Source organism: Lagenorhynchus albirostris, chromosome 18, assembly GCF_949774975.1.
Source record: "Lagenorhynchus albirostris chromosome 18, mLagAlb1.1, whole genome shotgun sequence".
In the NCBI taxonomy this organism is placed as follows: Eukaryota; Metazoa; Chordata; class Mammalia; order Artiodactyla; family Delphinidae; genus Lagenorhynchus; species Lagenorhynchus albirostris.
Genome location: NC_083112.1, coordinates 49294536 through 49314594, shown reverse-complemented (window position 1 = coordinate 49314594; position 20059 = coordinate 49294536). Strand labels below are relative to the sequence as shown.

The following is a 20059-nucleotide window of genomic DNA, read 5'->3' as shown; positions in this document are numbered from 1 at the left end:
TTATTTCTTCCTTGTGCGTGCTTTAGGGATAATTTGCTCTTTTTTTTTTTTTTTTGCTACCTTTAGGTAAAAACTTAGATCACTGACTTGAAGCCTTTTTTCTTTTCTACTATAAGCATTTAGTGCTATAGATTTTTCTCTAACCCCTGCCTTTTCTTTTCTACTATAAGCATTTAATGTTACAGATTTTTCTCTAATCCCTGATTTAGCTGCAACTTGTAAATTTGGATATATTTAATAATTTTTCATTCAATTCAAAATGTTTTCCAGAAAACAAATTTATGGTTACCAAAGGGGAAAGGGGGTTAGGGGAGGGATAAATTAGGAGTTCAGAATTGGCAGATACAAACTACTATATAAAAAATAGATAAAACACAATGTCCTACTGTATAGCACAGGGAACTATATTCAATATCCTGTAATAAACCATAATGGAAAAGAATATGAAAAAGAATATACATATATATGTATAACTGAATCACTTTGCTGTACACCAGAAACTAACACAGCATTGTAAATCAACTATACTTCAATTAAAAAAAAATTTTTTTAATGTTTTCTCATGTTCTCTGAGACTTCCTCTTTGATCCAACAAGCTATTTAGAAGTGTATTGTTTAATTTCTAAATATATGGGGATTTTCCAGATACTTTTTACTGTTATTAATTCCTAATTTAATTCCATTATGGTTAGAAAATATTCTTTGTATAATTTAAATTTTTAAAAAAATTTTTAAGATTTATTTTCTGATCCATAATATGGTCTATCCATGAGCACTTAATCATTCTTTAGAACAATTTAAAAAACAAAATTTATTTTATATTTACCTTCACTTGTTCCATTTCCAGTGCTCACCAATTCTTTGTGTAGATTCAAGTTGTAGTGCAGGTAAGCTTGTAATGAATTCTCTCAGTTTTTGTTTGTCCAGAAGACTTTATTTCTCCTTTATTTTTGAAAAATATTTTTGTTCCATCGAATTCATTTTAAAAACCCTTTTCTTCTTTTTTTAAAAAAATATTTATTTATTTGGCTGCGCCAGGTCTTAGTTGCAGCACATGGTATCTTCGTAGCAACGAAGGGATCCTGCGTGTGGGATCTTCGTTGAGGCATGTGGGATCTTTAGTTGTGGCACACGGGATCCTTTTGTTGCAGCATGCAGGATCTTTAGTTGCAGCATGTGGGATCTGGTTCCCTGACCAAGGATCGAACCCGAGCCCCCTGCACTGGGAGTGCGGAGTCTTAACCACTGGACCACGAAGGAAGTCCCTCTCTTTTCCTTCTGATTCTACCTGCACATATTAGATCATCTGAAATTGATCCACAGCTCTTGGGTGACCTGGGGGGTTTTGTGGGATTTCTTCCCATGATTTTTTATTTTTGTGATTCAGTTTGGGTAAATTTCTAGCAATCTGTCTTCACATTTCCTGATTCTTTCCTCAACATTTGCAAGTCTACTGGCAAATCCATTAAAGGCATTCTTCACCTCTGGTACTGTGTTTTTAATTACTAGATTTCCATTTGATTCTTTCTTAGAGCTTCCAACTCTCTGTTGATATTCCCCATCTGTTGGTATCTGTTGTCTACCTTTTCTACTTGAGGCTTTAACATATTAATCACAGTTATTTTAAGTTGCATCTGACAGTTCCAACACCTGGATCATATCTGAGTTTGATTCTGTTGATTCCTTTGTCTTGTGACAGCGTGTTATTTTTCTTGTTTTCTTCATCTTATAATTTTTGTTTAAAAGGCACACATCCTGTGTAGGAGCAGAGAGACTGAGATAAATGTATTTATGTCTGGGAATGGGCATGCCGCCTCTTCTGCTAGGGCTTTAGTGTGTGGAGTTGAGTCAATCTAGTTAGAAGTTGTGCTGTTTGGTTTGTTTTTGCTATGGTTATCCTCAGTAATCTACCAGCTTAAAATCTGCCTCACATTACTGTGTGCTTAGGGTAGGAGCTGGGTTGCTGAATGCTTTCTTTTTCAACGTTCTTTTTCCACTCATAGCTTTAGGATTTTTCTCAGAGTCTATGCCTCAGAGAAGGTCTCTCTTCATGCTCTTGGCCTACCCCACACATTTGACACTTGTTTGTTGGTGCTGGCTGGTCTAATGGTGGGAAGGTGAAGGCATTCTTTGTTGACATGGTTCAGCCTCCATCATAAGTAGGTTGTTTGTACCTGGATATCAAGGACAAGGCTTTCCATGGGATCCTTCCCTCCTCCATTGATTTCTCTCATAGGAGTTTCCTATACCTCCGCTGAAGGGGTAGTTTTGTCTGTTCCCTTCTCCAGGGAGGGTTTTCTGTCCCAGCATTGTTAGGTTTTATTCCACAGGGGAGAAGAATCCAGGTCCTTCCCAAAGTAGAAGCTGCTTCCTCCCCCCAGGCCTGCACCTTGGGCCTCTCTCTTGCCTTGTTCCTAGTTTAAGCTTATAGGCACCCAGTGAGGTCTGTGGAGAGTGGATGTGAGCTCCCCTTTGGCACTGCTTACAGGGATTTTATAGTATCATACCAGCCTATACTTGACCTTTAGCAATTTGTTAAAATTTTTAACATTTTTTACAAGGAAAAAAAGTCATATTCTTCAGGCTGCTTTCACTTTCCATATATTTTGGGCATCTATCCACCTCAGTAAGTATATATCTACATTATTTTTCACGACAACATATTATTCCTTAAATAGATGCACCATAAACATATTATGGCATCTTTAGTTTGTTTCTAGTTTTCTACATTTATAAACTATGCTGTAGTAAATACATTCACACAGGTATCTTTATATGTTCATCAGTCAACAATAATAGCTAGCATTGAGTGCTTACTATTACATACCAAATGTTCTAAACTGTGGATGCTATAGAGTCTCACAATGATCATACTAAGGTAGAAATTATGATCATTTCTATTTAAAGATGAAGATACAATTTTTGCCCAAACATTATCGGATTATCTATGGGTAATTTTAGCCCTCTTTTTGCTCATCACGTTTTCCATATATAAGAGGAAGGAATGAAAAAAAGAAAGGATATGTTCAAAAGCACACCCTCCTGAATGAGTTCCATACATCAAGGTTCATGTGTGTGTGCATGTGTTTCTATTTGGCAACTGTTTTACAATATCAAATACAGGACGGTACGTTACTACATTATGACTGTCTTACTTGTAACTACCTTGTAATGCTCTTAGAAAAACCTTTTATCCGCTATCATATTGCTAGTATACTAAGTATTGTTTTCCATAAGTAAATGAATATGTTGAGTTGTTAAACATTAGAACCAGTAATTCTAAATTTTTACTCTAGTCATATTTATTTCTACCTCCTAAAGCTAAAGGAACACAATATATACACATCTTTTCCAACTGTACAATTTGTAAAGATAATTTAATTCATAATATAGACATAACTGTGTACATCACATATATTTTCAATTCCAATGAAAATTTATATGATAATTCAGGGAAGGACTTTCTTTTTTTTTTTTTAACATTTTTATTGGAGTATAATTGCTTTACAATATTGTGTTAGTTTCAGGAAAGGACTTTCAAGTAATATTATTTTAAGAGATGAAAAGACTGATATGAAGAACGTTACTATGGAATCTTAATATTCCTAGGCTTTCTCTTAGAATTACAAATATTAAAGACATATTCACCAACTTTTACATTGTCATAATATTAGCTGCCGAAGTAACTAAGTTAGCTTTGCTTTCAAATATGAAAATTTAAACTGTGAGTAGAATCTTCAGAATAAATAGCCAATTTCCTTTCCATACTAACTGGAAAGGATCAAATATCTACAGCTTATTCTTGAGTCTTTCAGAAGATTTTAATAAAGAGCTCACTTTCTAGAGCATCTGAATAAAGAACTCACTTCCTCAGTTTTTCAGTTCTGGTAGAGGAATCCAAAGTTGTCAAAAATTATGTATTTCATTAGAATTATTAATGACATCACTGTCTGCCAGGACATTAACACTGAACCCACGCCCCCTCTGCTTACTGCGTGGGTCTGCAACAGTATAATGTGACTTCACACACCACTGCAATATAACCTATCTCTTCATTACAGTTTTGAAAAAACCAGAACAGGCTTTTCAAAAACCCTAGGAATTAAATGATTTGCTCCTCAGAAAGTACTCTAAGGAGTTTAACAAATATTTTTTGCATAAAGGAATTAGGTATAGACATTCACTTTGAGATTTTTAAGCATTCTGATTCTGACCTAAATCCTCTTGAGTTAAAAAAAAAAAAATACAGGGTGAGCCATTTGGACACAGCCCATGAGCATCAGAACAGTGTCGGGGTCTTTTAGAGGCACAAGGACTTAGTTGACTTGCCCACAGTCATATAACTAGTGACTCTCAAAGCAGAGGCAGAACCCATGACTCCTGGCTCCAATTTCAGTGTCTTCATCTCACACAAAGCCACCCACCCATCAACTGTCAACTACCTAATTCATAGAGGCAAACCTATTACAATCTCTAGCTGTATTCCCAAAACAATCAACAGTTCAAATTTTTCTATCTTCAAAGTTATAACTAGTTCAGAAAGAAACCAAAATACCTGGGTCCCAGAAGGCCAAATTACTTTTCCTTCACAGTTAATGTGTATGTCACTTTGTATATGAAAAAATGAGTCAACTACCCTTTAAACTGTTTAATAACCACAAAATTAGAAATGTCATGAAGCCTAAAAAAAAGAATTTTCAAACCTTTAATAAAAAGGTGGAAAGAGGGGCTTCCCTGGTGGCGCAGTGGTTGAGAGTCCGTCTGCCAATGCAGGGGACACGGGTTCGAGCCCTGGTCTGGGAGGATCTCACATGCTGTGGAGCAACTAGGCCCGTGAGCCACAACTACTAAGCCTGCGCGTCTGGAGCCTGTGCTCTGCAACAAGAGGGGCCGCGATAGTGAGAGGCCAGCGCACCGCAATGAGGAGTGGCCCCCACTTGCCGCAACTAGAGAAAGCCCTCACACAGAAACAAAGACCCAACACAGCCAAAAATAAATAATTAAAAAAAAAAAAAAGGTGGAAAGAGTGTGTCGGTCTAAAAAGCCAAATTACTTTTCCTTCAGTTAATATACATTCTCTGGGTGTACAAAAAATAGATTACTCTTTAGAGTACCTAATAATAACCAAAGAATTAGAAATGTTGTAAAGGCTAAAAAGAAATGATACAGACCTTTTAACAAAGGGGGCAGAGGGTCAGACTAGTATTACTTCTTTGTTAAGAAATCAAGTGTTTGGTAGTTTACCCTAAGTGCTCAAATCTAAATTATTCTAAAATGTTAAAATAAAGCAAGTAGATTTTGGCTTATACCCAAAATGTTTTCCCATCTAAAAGGGCATCCTGTTACTAAGAAAAATATCATTATAACCATGTAATTTCCTAAATATAAAGGGATCATTGGCTGGTAGGTACTTAAAATAATTACTGTTTTCCAAAATACAGATAACATAATTACCAAAAGACTGTGGTTGGTTTATGGGTAAGACTTTATGTTTAATATAAGGAAAAATCTACTGTTGACTAAGAGCTTGTTTGTTTTAGCAATTTTTATTTATCTATACATTTTGTTGCCTTAAGAGCATGGACAGTACTTACTAGCTGTGTGACTTTGGACAAGTTAGTAACTTCTTTGTCTTCCAGTCTGTAAAATGGGATAACATCTATCTTAAGGAATTGAGAAGATTAGAGTAGGGTACACACAGTGCTTAGTATAATGCCTACCACATAAGATGCGTTCAGTAAATGGTAACCATCATTATAATAAGATGACAGACATACTTTTAAAAGCAGTGAGAATTTAAGAAGATGAGAATACTTGGCAATTGATAAGCATGTCAATTTCCATTGCATTCACCCATAAATGACACTTAAGAATAATCAAGACTGATACTGTAACACCCCAAAATAATTCCCAATGTTTCCAGCAACCCCAGGTATCTCATGGTGAGACTCTTTTGTCTTAAATACCTACAAAATCATTCATTTTATTGACCTGCTAATAAAATATATACTTAATCATGACAATTAAATTTATTTCCAGAATAGGACATGTCCTTTCAAACTTTAGAGATACCACTGAGTCTAAAAAAATGGCACATGGAAAGGAAAAAATTAGGAACTTCTCTAGGGCTTCCAAATGCCATGAAAAGAAGTAAAATTATAAATGTAGGCATACATGCATGAGGATATGTACACATATATAAAACTTTAAAAGTTTAAAGTCAAAATTATAAATTAATTCCAAATGGACTCCTGTAGATTTGAATAAATTTCAGTATAATACATTGAATTACACTAAATTTGAGGTCCAAATTTAAAATAGGAAAGTAAAACCAGATTCATGCAAAAGATGCAAACTTTCCTACAAAGTATCCATGTTCAGTTGGCAAAGAAGTCAAAGTGAAACATGAGCTAGATACCGAAATACACAAAATACCACTACATATTCCATGGAAAATGGCAAATTTCTTCATTTTGCTCACCTAATAAATCAAGATACCCACAGATTTCTAGATATTCTTTAAAGACTTTTTTCTCTTACTGGTTTAACAACTGTATTTTCTGACTTCCGTTAACAATTCTCCAAAATCTCTATTAAGATAATGACCTATATCTCTATACTTTACATTAAACTCAAGCTTACCATTGTTAAGCTGGCCAAAAACTAAGTCCCAGAAATTCTTTATTATTATTATTATTTTTTTACAATTTGAGAGTAGCTCCAATAAGATTCTCATTGACTACAAACGAAAAGAATCTTAAATCTTAACCCTTTGTTTTGGAAAGTTGTGGTTAAAACAAAACAAACAGAAAAATCCACCATCCTCAAATATCATTACAACCTCAACTCTATTTTTATTGCTGGAGACATTTTTAGATAGAAGAATTACATCTAGTCAGGTCTGGAAGAGTCAACTGATGAGTTCAATATAAGAATTTACTTTAAAATAATAATAGTTATATATCTCCTTTTCCAAAACCCTGATATTGGAGAAAATAAGAAGAACAAGAAGATGATGCAGAAAGAATAAAAAACAGACTATTTTGATTCATTTAGGACAAAATATTTGTTAACCTAAGAAAGGGAAAAAAGTGTAAACAGGACAGAGTAGTAACTACATTCTGACCCTTTCAACAACTAATTTAATCCATTTAACCATCATTCATTTCCAAGTGATATTAGATAAAGAAGAACTGATTACATGTAAGGAGACACAATATCACTGCTTGAAAACAAAGGATCAAAAAAAGAACCATTTCAATAATATTTCCCCCACTATGACTAATCCTAATTTGTATTTCCTCCTTCAAACTCAGCTCTCCCATTCAACTCCACACATACACTTTAAACCAGCTTCTATTCAGGGAATGATATACAGAAAAAATGATAACAGAAGGAGAGAAAAAGGCAAAAGTGTAAGGAGTTAGGACAGAAGTTCCAGAGCATTTCTCAGTTTTAAGAATGACATAAAATGAAGATGCCCCAAAAGGATTTCCCTTACATCTTGTTGGAATGGAATAGAGAAAATGGAATATGGAAAATAAATGGAAAACAAAACGGAAGATCAGAAAGATGCAATTTCAGATTTCTTGACAAAACTGGACTATACAGCTTAAAATGCATGGTACTTGCATCTGAGTTTCATTTACAGTTCCCATCTGATTCTCCCAAAACAATCAGGACCTTAAATTGTACATTCTATAAGAACTAAGTTTCTTCCTAATAGCTTCCGTTTCTTTCAGAGTCAAGGAAAGAAGAAAATAAATCCCTAAAGAAGGAAAATAAATGTGAGAGCATCTTAACTCCTTGTAATTCTAACATAATCAAAATAATGAAAAACTATACTTCAGAGTAAAATGAAGCCATGCAAACTATACTTATACAACTAATAAAGATAAAACTTGACACTATTTCCTCCCCCATCACTGACATTCTGCACTGATTGGGCCAAAAAAGCCAACTAGACACATACATATACATACACACATACACAATTTATTTAAAATTGTGTATACATATACATGAACACATAATTGAAATCAGAACTTACCCACTGCTTTCCCAATAGTCAAAACACCTTCTCTTATAGGACAACACTAACCAAAGTAGATTACACATTTCACTTGTAAATTAATTACAATTTCATTTCATGATTGAAATTCATTTCATAAACTTTTACAACAGATCTTTGAATGGTCTTAGCAATCAACCGCATTATTTCCCTCTATCAAACAAGCCAAAATTTAAAAATAGAATTCAACACCGGCAATGGCTATTTTTGAAGCTATCTCCATTGAAGTAACAGATCCTCGAAAACACAAACTGCATCTTATTTATCTCTGTATATATAGTTGCTAGCACCATACCTGGCATAATAAGTGCTCAGATTACTAGGTTAATCAAATGAAAGACAGACAATAATTTCATATTATGTAACAAGAACTTGAAAAATGTTCATCCCTTTGACTCAAGGTAATTCTACCTATAGGAAATGATCTTAAAGAAAGAACCTAGAATGAATATATGAATAAACAAAGATATTCAATGAAGTTATGCGTTTAACTTGAAAAACTGAAAACAATCTAAATATCAAAAGTTAAGGTTACTGGAAAGTAAATTATGGTTCATTCACATGAGAGTACAGTGCCATAAGGAATTATTTATAAAGAGGATTTGATGAAGAAAATACTCGTGATAAAATATTAAGAAAAAAATCCCACAAAAATGTTTGATTTCGACTGTTCTAAAATTAGCTAAAAAAAGATTTGAAGTTAAAAAAAAAACCATAACTACTAAAAGCATTTTTTGCTACATTTTCCATACTGGCATGTTTGTTTAATACATACATAGAACAATCGTGTCCGTTTCTATTATTCTTCATTATCACTATAAATTTGTATGGAGGTTCCTGAGCAATATAATAAATTTATTCTTTTTGTAAAAAGTTAAATAAACAATAAATCATCAGGAGATCTCTACTCATATCTGGGCTGGCTCCTAAATTAATATGGGCAAATCACAAACTTTAGAAATGGCTTTTTAGATAAGTATTGATGAAGTAAAACTAGAGTCTGAAGGCAAATAAGATATTCTTTTGGATTTTTCTTTTCTTGCCTTTACGTTTCATTTGCATACTGTTTCCATTATTGTATCACTGTATTTGTTCACAATTTAAAAAAACACTTTTAATTTAATTTCCTCATATCCCATTGTTGTTCTTCTATCTTCCCAAACTTAAGTGAAACATGAAAGCAGTAACTTTCAGCGTAGGTTAATGAAGCATAAGTGAGGTGGGGCTACCGTCCAAATTTCTGGATTAGCCAGAGTCGGCCAGACAATCATGATGGGATTCAGAACATACAAGTAAACAACTACTCTTTCGCCGCATTTACGGCCAATCTTCTAAAGAGGCTACTGTGTTTTGGTGGCTCATCTTACTGATCTCTCATTTAGTCTACAAGTCTCTGCGTGCAATAAGGCTCCTGCCTACTCCATTCCCACGAAAGCGTTCTGACAGAGAGTATCAATGATGTCAGTTGTTATTACACTGTTATTACTGGCTCCTCTTCTTCCACCCACTCCTTTAACACCTATGTGCCCCAGGGATTCACTGTGGTTCACCACTATTCTCCCTCTGTAGAATTCTCAAGGTTCTAACTACTCTCTGACCAAATACAGAACTCCAGATATCGCCCTAGAGCTTTAGACTCCAATCCAACTTCTACACAGATGACCCATTACTCATCTTAAACTCAATGTGCTGAACACTAAACATACCATCTTTGGTGGCTCCCCATTGTTTATAAAATTCAAGCCACCCCTTGATCTGGCTTCCCCCTATTGCTTCAGCTCATCCTCTGCCATTCATATTCATTTTTCTGAAAGCCTGGTAAAACAAAATCACCACCTAGTATTTACTGAAGGCCCATTAAATACCAGGCACTATTTTAAGCACTTTATATGATTAACTCATTAATCTTCACAGCAATCCCATAAGGTAGATGTTATTCTTTTCATTTTATGCTAAGGAAAGTATCTTGCCTAAGCTACTAAATAGTAGAGTCAGTATACAAACCTACATCCTGTGCTCCTTACTTTTATACTATGCACTTTTTCATAAATGCCTATATACTGTCCAATGCCAAGCACTGTCCTGGGGATTCAAGGTAAATATGACAAAAAAGACCCACGTCCTCATGGGACTCCTATTCTATGAAATAAATGGAATAAACAAACAAAAAAACATATTGTAGATTAAAAAATGCCCGGAAGAAAATAAAAAGGGTTTTATGACAGAAAATTCACTGAGGTGGCCCTACTTAACGGTAATGAAAGAAAACCTCTCTGAAAAATGACTTTTAAGGTGAAACCTAAAGGATGAGAAGGTACCAACTATGTAAAGTGAAAGGGTATACCTGGACAAGAACTGGGCCCTTACAAAGCACAAAAATGGTACTATGCACTGAACAATGTTCTCCAAATATTCACATACTGAAGCCCTAATCCCAAATGTGACTGTGTTTGGAGACAGAGCGTTTAAGAAGTAATTAAGATTAAATGAGGTCATAAGGATGGGCCCTAATCCAACAGGGCTGGTGTCCTTATAAGAAGAGGAAGAGACACTAGAGACTTCTCTCTCTCTGCAAGTGCACAAAGAAGAAAAGCCATGTGAGGACACAGTGAAAAGACACCCGTCTACAAGTGAGGAAGAGAGGCCTCACCAGAAACCAACCCTGATGGCACCCTGATATTGACTTCTAGCCTCCAGAACTGTGAGAAAATAAATTTCTGTTGTTTAAGTCATCCAGTTTGTGGTATTTTGCTATGGCAGCAAAACCAAACAAATACAAATGGAAAAGACTGAGGTGTGTCATAGGAACCGACAAAAAATAGTGTGCTGGAATACAGAAAGCAATGGAGATAATAACATGTCGAAGACTCTTAAGTCCACAGATGGTAGATGAGCCAGAAATAAAGTGATCGCAAAACCTGTCCCTGGTGCAGGAGTTTTAAGGTGGTTGATACTGAATTTGGAAATGTATGGTGTGGGTTTTTGTTCTCTCAGTGACTGGGAGTCACTAACATACAGTGGCTAGAATATAATAATTTATATTCCACCCTGGAATGCACAAAACAGCCCATACAGCAAAGAGCTGAACTCGTCCCAAAATGGTAATAGTGCCCTATTGAGGAACAGTGGCTAATAGTATGTTTGGTTTACTCAGGGGACTACAGAACACCAAGATTTAGCCTTTTTTGGTAGTTTTTATACCACTAAGGTTAGTTTTGAGCTAATTCTGGTGAATTAATAATTATGTGTTGTGCCTATGCACAAGGAATGGTGTTGGATACTCTGGGGCATACCCACAGGAATCGAACACCAATCCTAGGTCGAAGAGCCACAGTAAGGGAGATATGACACCACATTTCAGCAAATCTAAGGCACCGGTGGTTTTAAGATGCATCATTTTATGTACAACTAAAGAAGGTAATACCACCAAGTAAATTACAAAATTAACTGTAAGATACACCCTAATTTCAGAGCTGTTATGATGTTAAAAAAATATACATCTTAAATAAATGAAAAAGAATATGAAAACAAATAGCTAAAATGCAAATAGTAGGAATCATACAAAATAAAGTAGTCTACAGCGGGAAGGAGTTTAGGTCTAGAGAAGAGATGTGAACATCATCTAAAAGGAGGTATTAAAAGCCGTAATTTGGATAAAGGCCAAAAGGGAGGCAAGAGGAGGCACCATAAAGACAATTTTTTTAAGTAAACAGGTATTAAAGCATTTAACTGCTTTACTACAATTAACGGTTTTCATATTTTACAATAATTTCATGCTGATCTTCACCATCACTGCTAATTTTTTTTTTTTTTCGGTACACGGCCCTCTCACTGTTGTGGCCTCTCCTGTTGTGGAGCACAGGCTCCGGACGTGCAGGCTCAGCGGCCATGGCTCATGGGCCCAGCCGCTCCGCGGCATGTGGGATCTTCCCAGACCAGGGCACGAACCCGTGTCCCCTGCATCGGCAGCCAGACTTTCAACCACTGCGCCACCAGGGAAGCCCATCACTGCTAATTTTAACACTACAAATTTGTAAACAAAAAAAAGCAAAACATAGTGAAGATTAAGAACATGCTCAAGATCGTAAAAAGCAATACAAAAAACAGAGCATCCCATTCATTTCCAATATGGTGTCGAAACCACTTAGACATGCCACTGTGTGTGTGTGCGTCTGTTATGTAAACTTAGTCAAAAAGCAATGGTACACACATCTGAAAGCAGAACCTGAGAGCAACCAAGAAAGTATGATACAATTACATGGAGAATTAATGTTTAAATTCCTAAGTGGTTTTATTATAAGCATTCACAGTTACCAGTCAGAGCTATGAAAAACTGCAGTTATATCATAGTATCAAATTGTTTTCTCCTTAAAAAAATTTTTTTGAAGATAGTGGGAATATTTAAGTTCAATACTTTTAAATCAGTACTTTTTCAAGTTTTTTTTCTTTTTTTTTTTTTTTGTGGTACTCAGGCCTCTCACTGTTGTAGCCTCTCCCGCCGTGGAGCACAGGCTCCGGACGCGCAGGCTCAGCGGCCATGGCTCACGGGTCCAGCCGCTCCGCGGCACGTGGGATCTTCCCGGACCGGGGCACGAACCCGTGTCCCCTGCATCGCCAGGCGGACTCTCAACCACTGCGCCACCAGGGAAGCCCTTTTTCAAGTATTTTTAAAGCATAAAGGCAATGTCATCTTTGTACATGAAAAAGTATGGTTCCAAGTCACGCATAGGATAAGAAAGAAGAAAATCTATAATTCTCTGGTATTAACACTTAAATGTGTTATAAATACACCAAATGATTTTAATTAAACTCTATTCATTTTGACTGAAATACCTTCTGACAAACTTCCCCCAAGAGTGGGAGGGTGAGGTTTGAGGGAAGAAAAAGGAGAAATGGAGGGAGGGAATCCCTCATGAAAAAGAGAATGAAAAAAGAGACAAGAGAAGGAGAGGAGAGGTGACCTATCTGAAGAAATAACTAGCTAACAGAGTAAAGATGGTGAAGACCATCACATTGCCCCAGAACAGATTTCCTGAGTAAAGAGAATGTTACAGCTTTTTGCTAGAAGCTGAGCATGATAAAGGCTCTTGAAAACCATACTGGCTATCTACCTTTACTACAGGGCAGGTATTTTTCTCAAAATACTTGCAAGTCAAAGGAACCTGATGGGGAACACGAAGACCACCCGTTAGCCAAAGCAAACAGCACACAATCTGCAAACTGTCTAAATGATTAGACAAACTGAGATGGCTGTTATCAAAGTGCATATTAACAGTTTGTCAAAACATGTTCTTGGGCTACTTTATGACTACTTTTACGTAAGCAAATTCCCTCAAAGGAAAACAAATCCCAATAATTTTCTAAAACTACATGTCATACAATAGAACTTTGGTTAAATTTACAAGTGGCAGGAAAAGTTTTGAAAAATGTGAAATACCTCAGTCTGACCTTCATGGGCACTGGTCTCATGAGTAACTCGAATGGCCTGTAATAAGAATATAAAGTATTAACAGGAACAAATGACTATATCCAACTTTTTAAATAAAAACAGCAATGCTAAATTTTAACATCTAAAGCCTTGTTAAGAAACAAATCGGAGGAGATTTTTGGAACAGTTTAACACTAAATATTTAAGAATGATTTCTGAGTAAGCAAATGAATTGCTGTGCTTTCCAACCCTCAAATCTCTGAAACCTTAGGAAACTGAGTATCTGCTTATTTGTAATTGCCAGGGGTAAGTGGGAGTCATTTACCTTATTTAATTGCTGGAACTAACATTTAACACTTTATTCAACTGAGACTAGAATAAAGTAAGCATCTCACAGATAGAGACTGAAGAAGCTTAGCTCATCTGTTTCTCCAGGTTACATGCTATTCTGCAGCTTTGGCTGTATTTATGCTTAATCATGCAGCTTCAGTCAGCACTTTAGAAATGTGGAGCAAAAGGCATGCATTTAACAGAAGCTAGAGATTTTAGGTTCCTGAACTTAAAAAAAAAAATGCTCTTATAATAGGCACTATTAACAAAGATGAAGAGAAACAGTCAAAGTAAACTACGGGTGAACGTACCTTTATGAATGGCAATTTGGCAATAAGTATCAAAGCTTTAAAAACATGCAAACTATTTCGTCCAGCGATTTCTCTTCTAGGAGTTTATATATTTACATATAACTGTACATAATTATATATCACTAATGATATTTGCAAAGACTTAGCTACAATGATATACCTTGTAGTATTTTTTCAAATGGTGAAAAAAAGGGAAAAATATTAAATTTCTGACAATAATTTATTGGTTAAATAAAATACTACACTATGGAAAGCTACGCAGCCATTAAATGATGATGTCAAATATATACTTACTGGTATGTAATATGTTTGTGATAAGTTACGTGAAAAAAGCAAGTTATAAAACAATATTACAGTGTGATCAAATTTTTGTTTTAAAATATTGTGCATACAATTATATATTCCCTATTAAAAATATAAATGGTGGCTACCTCTCATTGGTGGGATTACTGGTGACTTTTAAGTTGTTCATTTTATTTTTATGTAAAATAAAGACGTTTTATGAGATCAGCAGGTTTTTTTAAAGAAAATACAACTTAAAATAATCAAAGTACATTAGAATGCTAAAACAACATAATCAAGTCAATGGATTTATTGGGCACAAACTCTGCCTAACACATTGTTCTAGCCAAATAATTTGTACACTATACTGTTTCTAATTTCAAAGAACTTACAATCTACTTAATAATGTCATTAAAAGGTAAAAAGCCTTCAAAAGAAAAATAGATTTCAAATAGAATAAAATGTAAATACCAATCTAAATTCTATGAAAAGGTACAATCATTTAAAACGTCTTAGACTATGTGGCCTGTGTCCTCACACATGCAAAAATATTACACTGATAAAATAGCTAGAGAATATTCTAACATCTACCTTTAAACCTTTGTTTTTTCCATTGGTCTTCAGCCTTGTTCCAAATTCCCAGTGAAAGACACACAGGGTATTGCCAAGCATATATTTATTATAGGGAGGGAATGGTAAGGAACAATCAATCATAAGATATTTTATAAATTGTTAAATCAAATTGCCTTTTTTCTCTCATTCAGCTCTGGACATAGAAAAGAAGTGGCAATTTATCAACATTTATGGATATTTCAGATAATGTTACAAAAGTACAAAAGGCCTGTTTTAATGGATACAACAAAAATCCATAATTGCATAATATACGGTTTCAAGACAAACCCCCCAAAAGAATCTACAATCCCAGAGAATTTTGCCCACACATGAGATCAAGACAGAAAAAGGTACCGACGTCATAGTTCTCCAGGTATCTGGCTCGTTCTTCAGGGCTCATTGATGCAGACTCCTCCAGGAATTTTTTCAAGGTTGATCCAGATTCTGAGAATATTAAAGATGATAAAATTGAAAAGGCTTGCTATCTCAAAGAGACTGAGATATGAAAATACTAGAAGCATGCTAACTATTTCTCAGGGAAAACTCTTTTACTGGTAAGTTAGGAATATAAGAATATTGGGATAAATGATAGGGCTTAAGCTATTTGTTTGTTAAACCTGGGGAGTATTAATATTTCCCCTAACAGTATATACATTCCCATTATAAAAGACAGAAGGGAGGAAAAGCTTTATTTGATACTTTGAAAGAAAGAACTAGAACACCACCTACTGCTCAGTAAGTTAACTTATAACTTAAGCAGGGGGAAGATAGCAGTAATGAAAAATTATTTACCAAAGTGCATCTTGTCTTTATTGTTGGCAATAGCATGGATTAGTCCAATTGTTCCACAGGCATTGCTGATGGTTTGCTTCATGAAATATACTGATGATGTAACATCTTGTCCCTGAGATTTTATTTTTTCCTCTTCTTCTGTTCTGAATATTTCATACTATCAAAAAAAAAAATCAGTAGCCTACATGTGAAAATAATATATTAAAAAGGACTTAAATATAAATATGGAAAAACTCTAAATATACATCAATGGGGATTTGGTTAACATGGCATATGTGAATGCAATACTATAAAACATTTTAAGAAGAATAAAATAGATTTACATATTCTGACTTAGAAATCTGTCCATGATTATAGAGTGGTTACAGGCCAGTATATATTAATATGATTCTCATTTATGTTTTAAAAATATTTACTTTATATATGCATTGAAAAGTGTTAAAGGATATAGAAAAACTTAACAGATAAGAGATAAGAGATCTGGGATAAGAGATTACTAGAGGATTTTTACTTTCTATTTTTCACATTTCTATACTGTTACATCATATTATATTAACAAAATTCACACTATATTTATAAGTATATGGTATTCATAACATTCACCATTATCTATAACAACTGATTGTAAAAATAATATGGTACAATAATGTCAAAAGTGTGGGCTCTACATCTGATTGCCTTAACCCACAACCTGGCTCTGCCATTATTAGCTGTGCAACTCCAACAAGTTACTTAATGTCTCTGTGCCTCATTTTTCCAATTGTAAAAAGCGTTAAAAATAATGAGGTTAAAAAATGGGTGGGGAGAGAAATTAACACAACATTGTAAATCAACTATACCTGAAAAAAATAAATATTTAAAAAAATTGAGTGAGGATGGGGACTTCCCTGGTGGTCCAGTGGGTAAGACTCCATGCTCCCAATGCAGGGGGCCCAGGTTCGATCCCTGGTCAAGGAACTAGATCCCGCATGCCATAACTAAGAGCCTATGCAGCCAAAATAAATAAATTATTTAATTAAATAAATTTAAAAACAAAAGTGAGGAGAAGGAAGAGAGTAGGAAGATGATTTTATTGTTTTGTTTATTGTTTTCCTATAATTTTCAGATTCCAATAGAGTAGGGAGCCCTACTACAGCCCACAGGCTACAGGCCAAACCTGGCCCACTGCCTGGTTTCGTAAGTAAAGTTTTATTTTTGTATTGTCTATGGCTGTTTTCATACTAAAAGGCAAAGTTGAATAGTTATAATAGAGACTATCAGGCCTGCAAAGTTGAAAATATTTACTAGCTGACCCTTCACAGAAAAAGTCTGCTGACTCCTGTGATAAAAGAAACAAATGATGTCTATTTAAAACCCATAATTAAGGAACTGCTTTTAACAACAAACGTACCTGTGCCTGAAAAAATAATTTTTATAAATGTGCTCCTAAATCAAATTTTTATTTTTTTAATTTTTTACTATTTTTTATTAGAGTATAGTTGATTTACAATGTTGTGTTAGTTTCTGCTGTACAGCAAAGTGAACCAGTTATACATATATCCAAAATCAAATTTGTAAATATTTTCAGAATAAATTCTGAACCATTAATTCATTCATATAAGTTCAACTGATAAAAACTGAAAAGTTCAATACGGTAAGGTCTTGGGCTGAAATGTTTTGTACAGTCCTAGAGTTTAGTTTGTTATTGCTGTTGCTTAACATCAATGTTCCTTGGTGACAAAGCAAAAGAGTTTGAAGTTATCAAAAACTTACCATAAAGTTATCAAAAAGTTTGATAACTTCTCAAGATTTAAGGTTTAGAAAAAAAATCCTAAAATGATTCAGAGCAAGTATAAGAAAAAGGAAAGTGACTGTGTTTTCACTGTGGTCTGCCATAATTAAAGACAACAAAAATACCAGAGAGAAATAAATTAATAGCGTAAAGCACATTTAAAACACTGTAACTGACTTGATTTAAAAGATAATGATGTACCCATAACAATTCTTTTGCTATTAGTATGCTGAAGCCATTCACAACTACATAATCAGTTTCTAAATTAGAACTTAGAAGATTGAAACACTTCATATTTCCTAAACCATCCACTAGATATCCTTTGAGTGATTTTTATTATGTCACTTATGAGCTGAAATAGGGACTGACCAAATTGTAAGAGATATCAGAAAGTGGCAGATGCCACTATATTTTCTACTTATATAAGTATAAATACTCATTCCTCACATCTTCCCATTTACTTCATTTTTTACAATGTTGAGTTCATCCTATTATTTCTAAGTTTAAAAATAAAAATCAGAAACATATAGACTCAAAACTGTTTTAAAATGGCTCCATAATGCACATAGCTATAAGATATCATTCTAGAAGGCCTGAAATATGGAGATTTGAACTTAGATACAGAGAGCTAAGAATAGCTGTTTATAATCCCCAACATATCCTAAATCTGCCAATTAAATTGTATTTAAGCTTAACGATTCTCACCCAAATCAAGTTTATTCTGAAAATAATGTAACCCATGTCATTAGTTACATCTACCTCCTTAAAACAAAGATTTCTTTACGTATATATTGAAAACATTTACATATTTTATATATTAAAATTTTGAATATTCTTTATTCATATATTTTCTAAGACAGATTTAAGAATATCCTAGTACTTAACAGTTCTAAAGTATACACATCAAATTGTGATTAAATGTCACATCAAAACAGTTGAGGCAAACTAACTATATTTTATAAAAAAAAAAAAACTACCAGAGTTTAAAAGACTCAGGGCTTCTCTGTCAATCTACAAATCAAAATCTAAATACATCTCTTTAATAAAACTAGATTTTTAGGATGTCCCCACTGTCTAGATTTCCTCATTTTATGCAAGAAGGGAGTCATCTGTTCTTAATTCATAGGTTTAATTCAACAGCATAGGTTTAATTCAACATTGAAAGAGAATTCTGCATTTACTGGAAACTATATCTTACTTAACAATTACCTTTTCTGTAATAGGGAAGAGAAGCAACACTGCACACACTGGTCTTGGTACCATGCTAAGGAGTTCAGGATCCATTCCATATACATCAACAAACTGCCAGTTAGGATGCAGACCTAATTGTTTGAGAAACTGGTAAAAAGGGGAAACAACCAGTTTAGTGTTAACAGGGAAATAATGTGTATATACTGTATATCTGATACATAAAAGGGAATGGAAGGTACAAATATTACTGATGTTCAATAAGAATGAAGTCAAGCAGGTTTTCCATGAATAAGGTAGGAAGAGATAGCAATTTATTTATACCAGTTAACAAACATTTAAAATTTACAACATATTAAGCAAAACTCCGTTTTTCAAAATCCATTACTTTGGGATTGAACATAATAAGTCAGGACTTCACCAAACACATACAAGTGCCTTGGTTGGTATCTTAAACTCATTCCCAACGTTGGATTTTTAAGGAAATGCATCTAAGTTCTAGTACATAAAGAATTATTTTGGTAGTAAATCAGCATAGTCTATCCTAATTATCAAAAATGATGACTGAGGTTTAAAGATAGATGATAGGTCGATATCACAAGTTTTATCAATGAACAAAGAGTGTATAAGGCCAAAAAAGTCCAAGCAACTTGTGGGAACACCAGGAAATGCTTGATATAAAAAGTAACCTGGGACTTCCCTGGTGGTCCAGGGGGTAAGAGTCTGCGCTCCCAATGCAGGGGGCCCGGTTCAATCCCTGATCAGGGAACTAGATCCCGCACGCATGCCGCAACTAAGAGTCCACATGCTGCAGCTAAGTCCAGGTGCAGCCAAAATAAATAAATAAATAAATATATAATAAATAAATATTAAAAAAAAATTATATAAAAAATAAAGTAACCTGCTGGCTTCCTGACTTTCAGTACACAATGAAACCTACTCAGCTTCACTGTCTCCCCTACATCTAGCAAAAAAAAAAACTGTAATAAAAGAGCAGTGGTTTTTTCAAACTCTTAAGAATTCATAGGGAAATAAAATATCAGACCCTAATCTATTGCAGAGAGAAAAGGAAAAAAGAACATAATAATAAGAATGATGTCAATTTCACAATAAACTCAATAAATGCCTGTACTGAAGGAAATTGATGGTTTTAAAAAGTTCACCATCACAAAATAAATTTTACATGATAGAAATAATAAAGGAGTAGAGGAAACAAAAAACATACTAAAAATGCATCATTATACCTTACTTTGAGAATACATTATAGTATCTAC

The 20059-nt window shown here is 34.3% G+C and overlaps 1 protein-coding gene across 5 annotated transcripts in view; it reads right to left on the bottom strand.

Annotated features, from left to right (window-relative positions):
- Window positions 1-20059, bottom strand: part of UCHL3 (ubiquitin C-terminal hydrolase L3) — a 346469-nt gene that overhangs the window by 13928 nt on the left and 312482 nt on the right. For 2 of the 5 annotated variants that reach the window (XM_060129264.1, XM_060129266.1), the window contains exons 2-5: window positions 18807-18935; window positions 15827-15983; window positions 15393-15478; window positions 13509-13556 (exon numbers count right to left, since the gene is read on the bottom strand). In XM_060129264.1, the coding sequence (XP_059985247.1) occupies window positions 13509-13556; window positions 15393-15478; window positions 15827-15983; window positions 18807-18935 (420 nt within the window). Of the gene's footprint in view, window positions 1-5594; window positions 5641-9811; window positions 9887-13508; window positions 13557-15392; window positions 15479-15826; window positions 15984-18806; window positions 18941-20059 lie in introns of those variants that run through there. The other 3 variants (XR_009536797.1, XM_060129265.1, XM_060129263.1) reach the window with 3 other exon arrangements.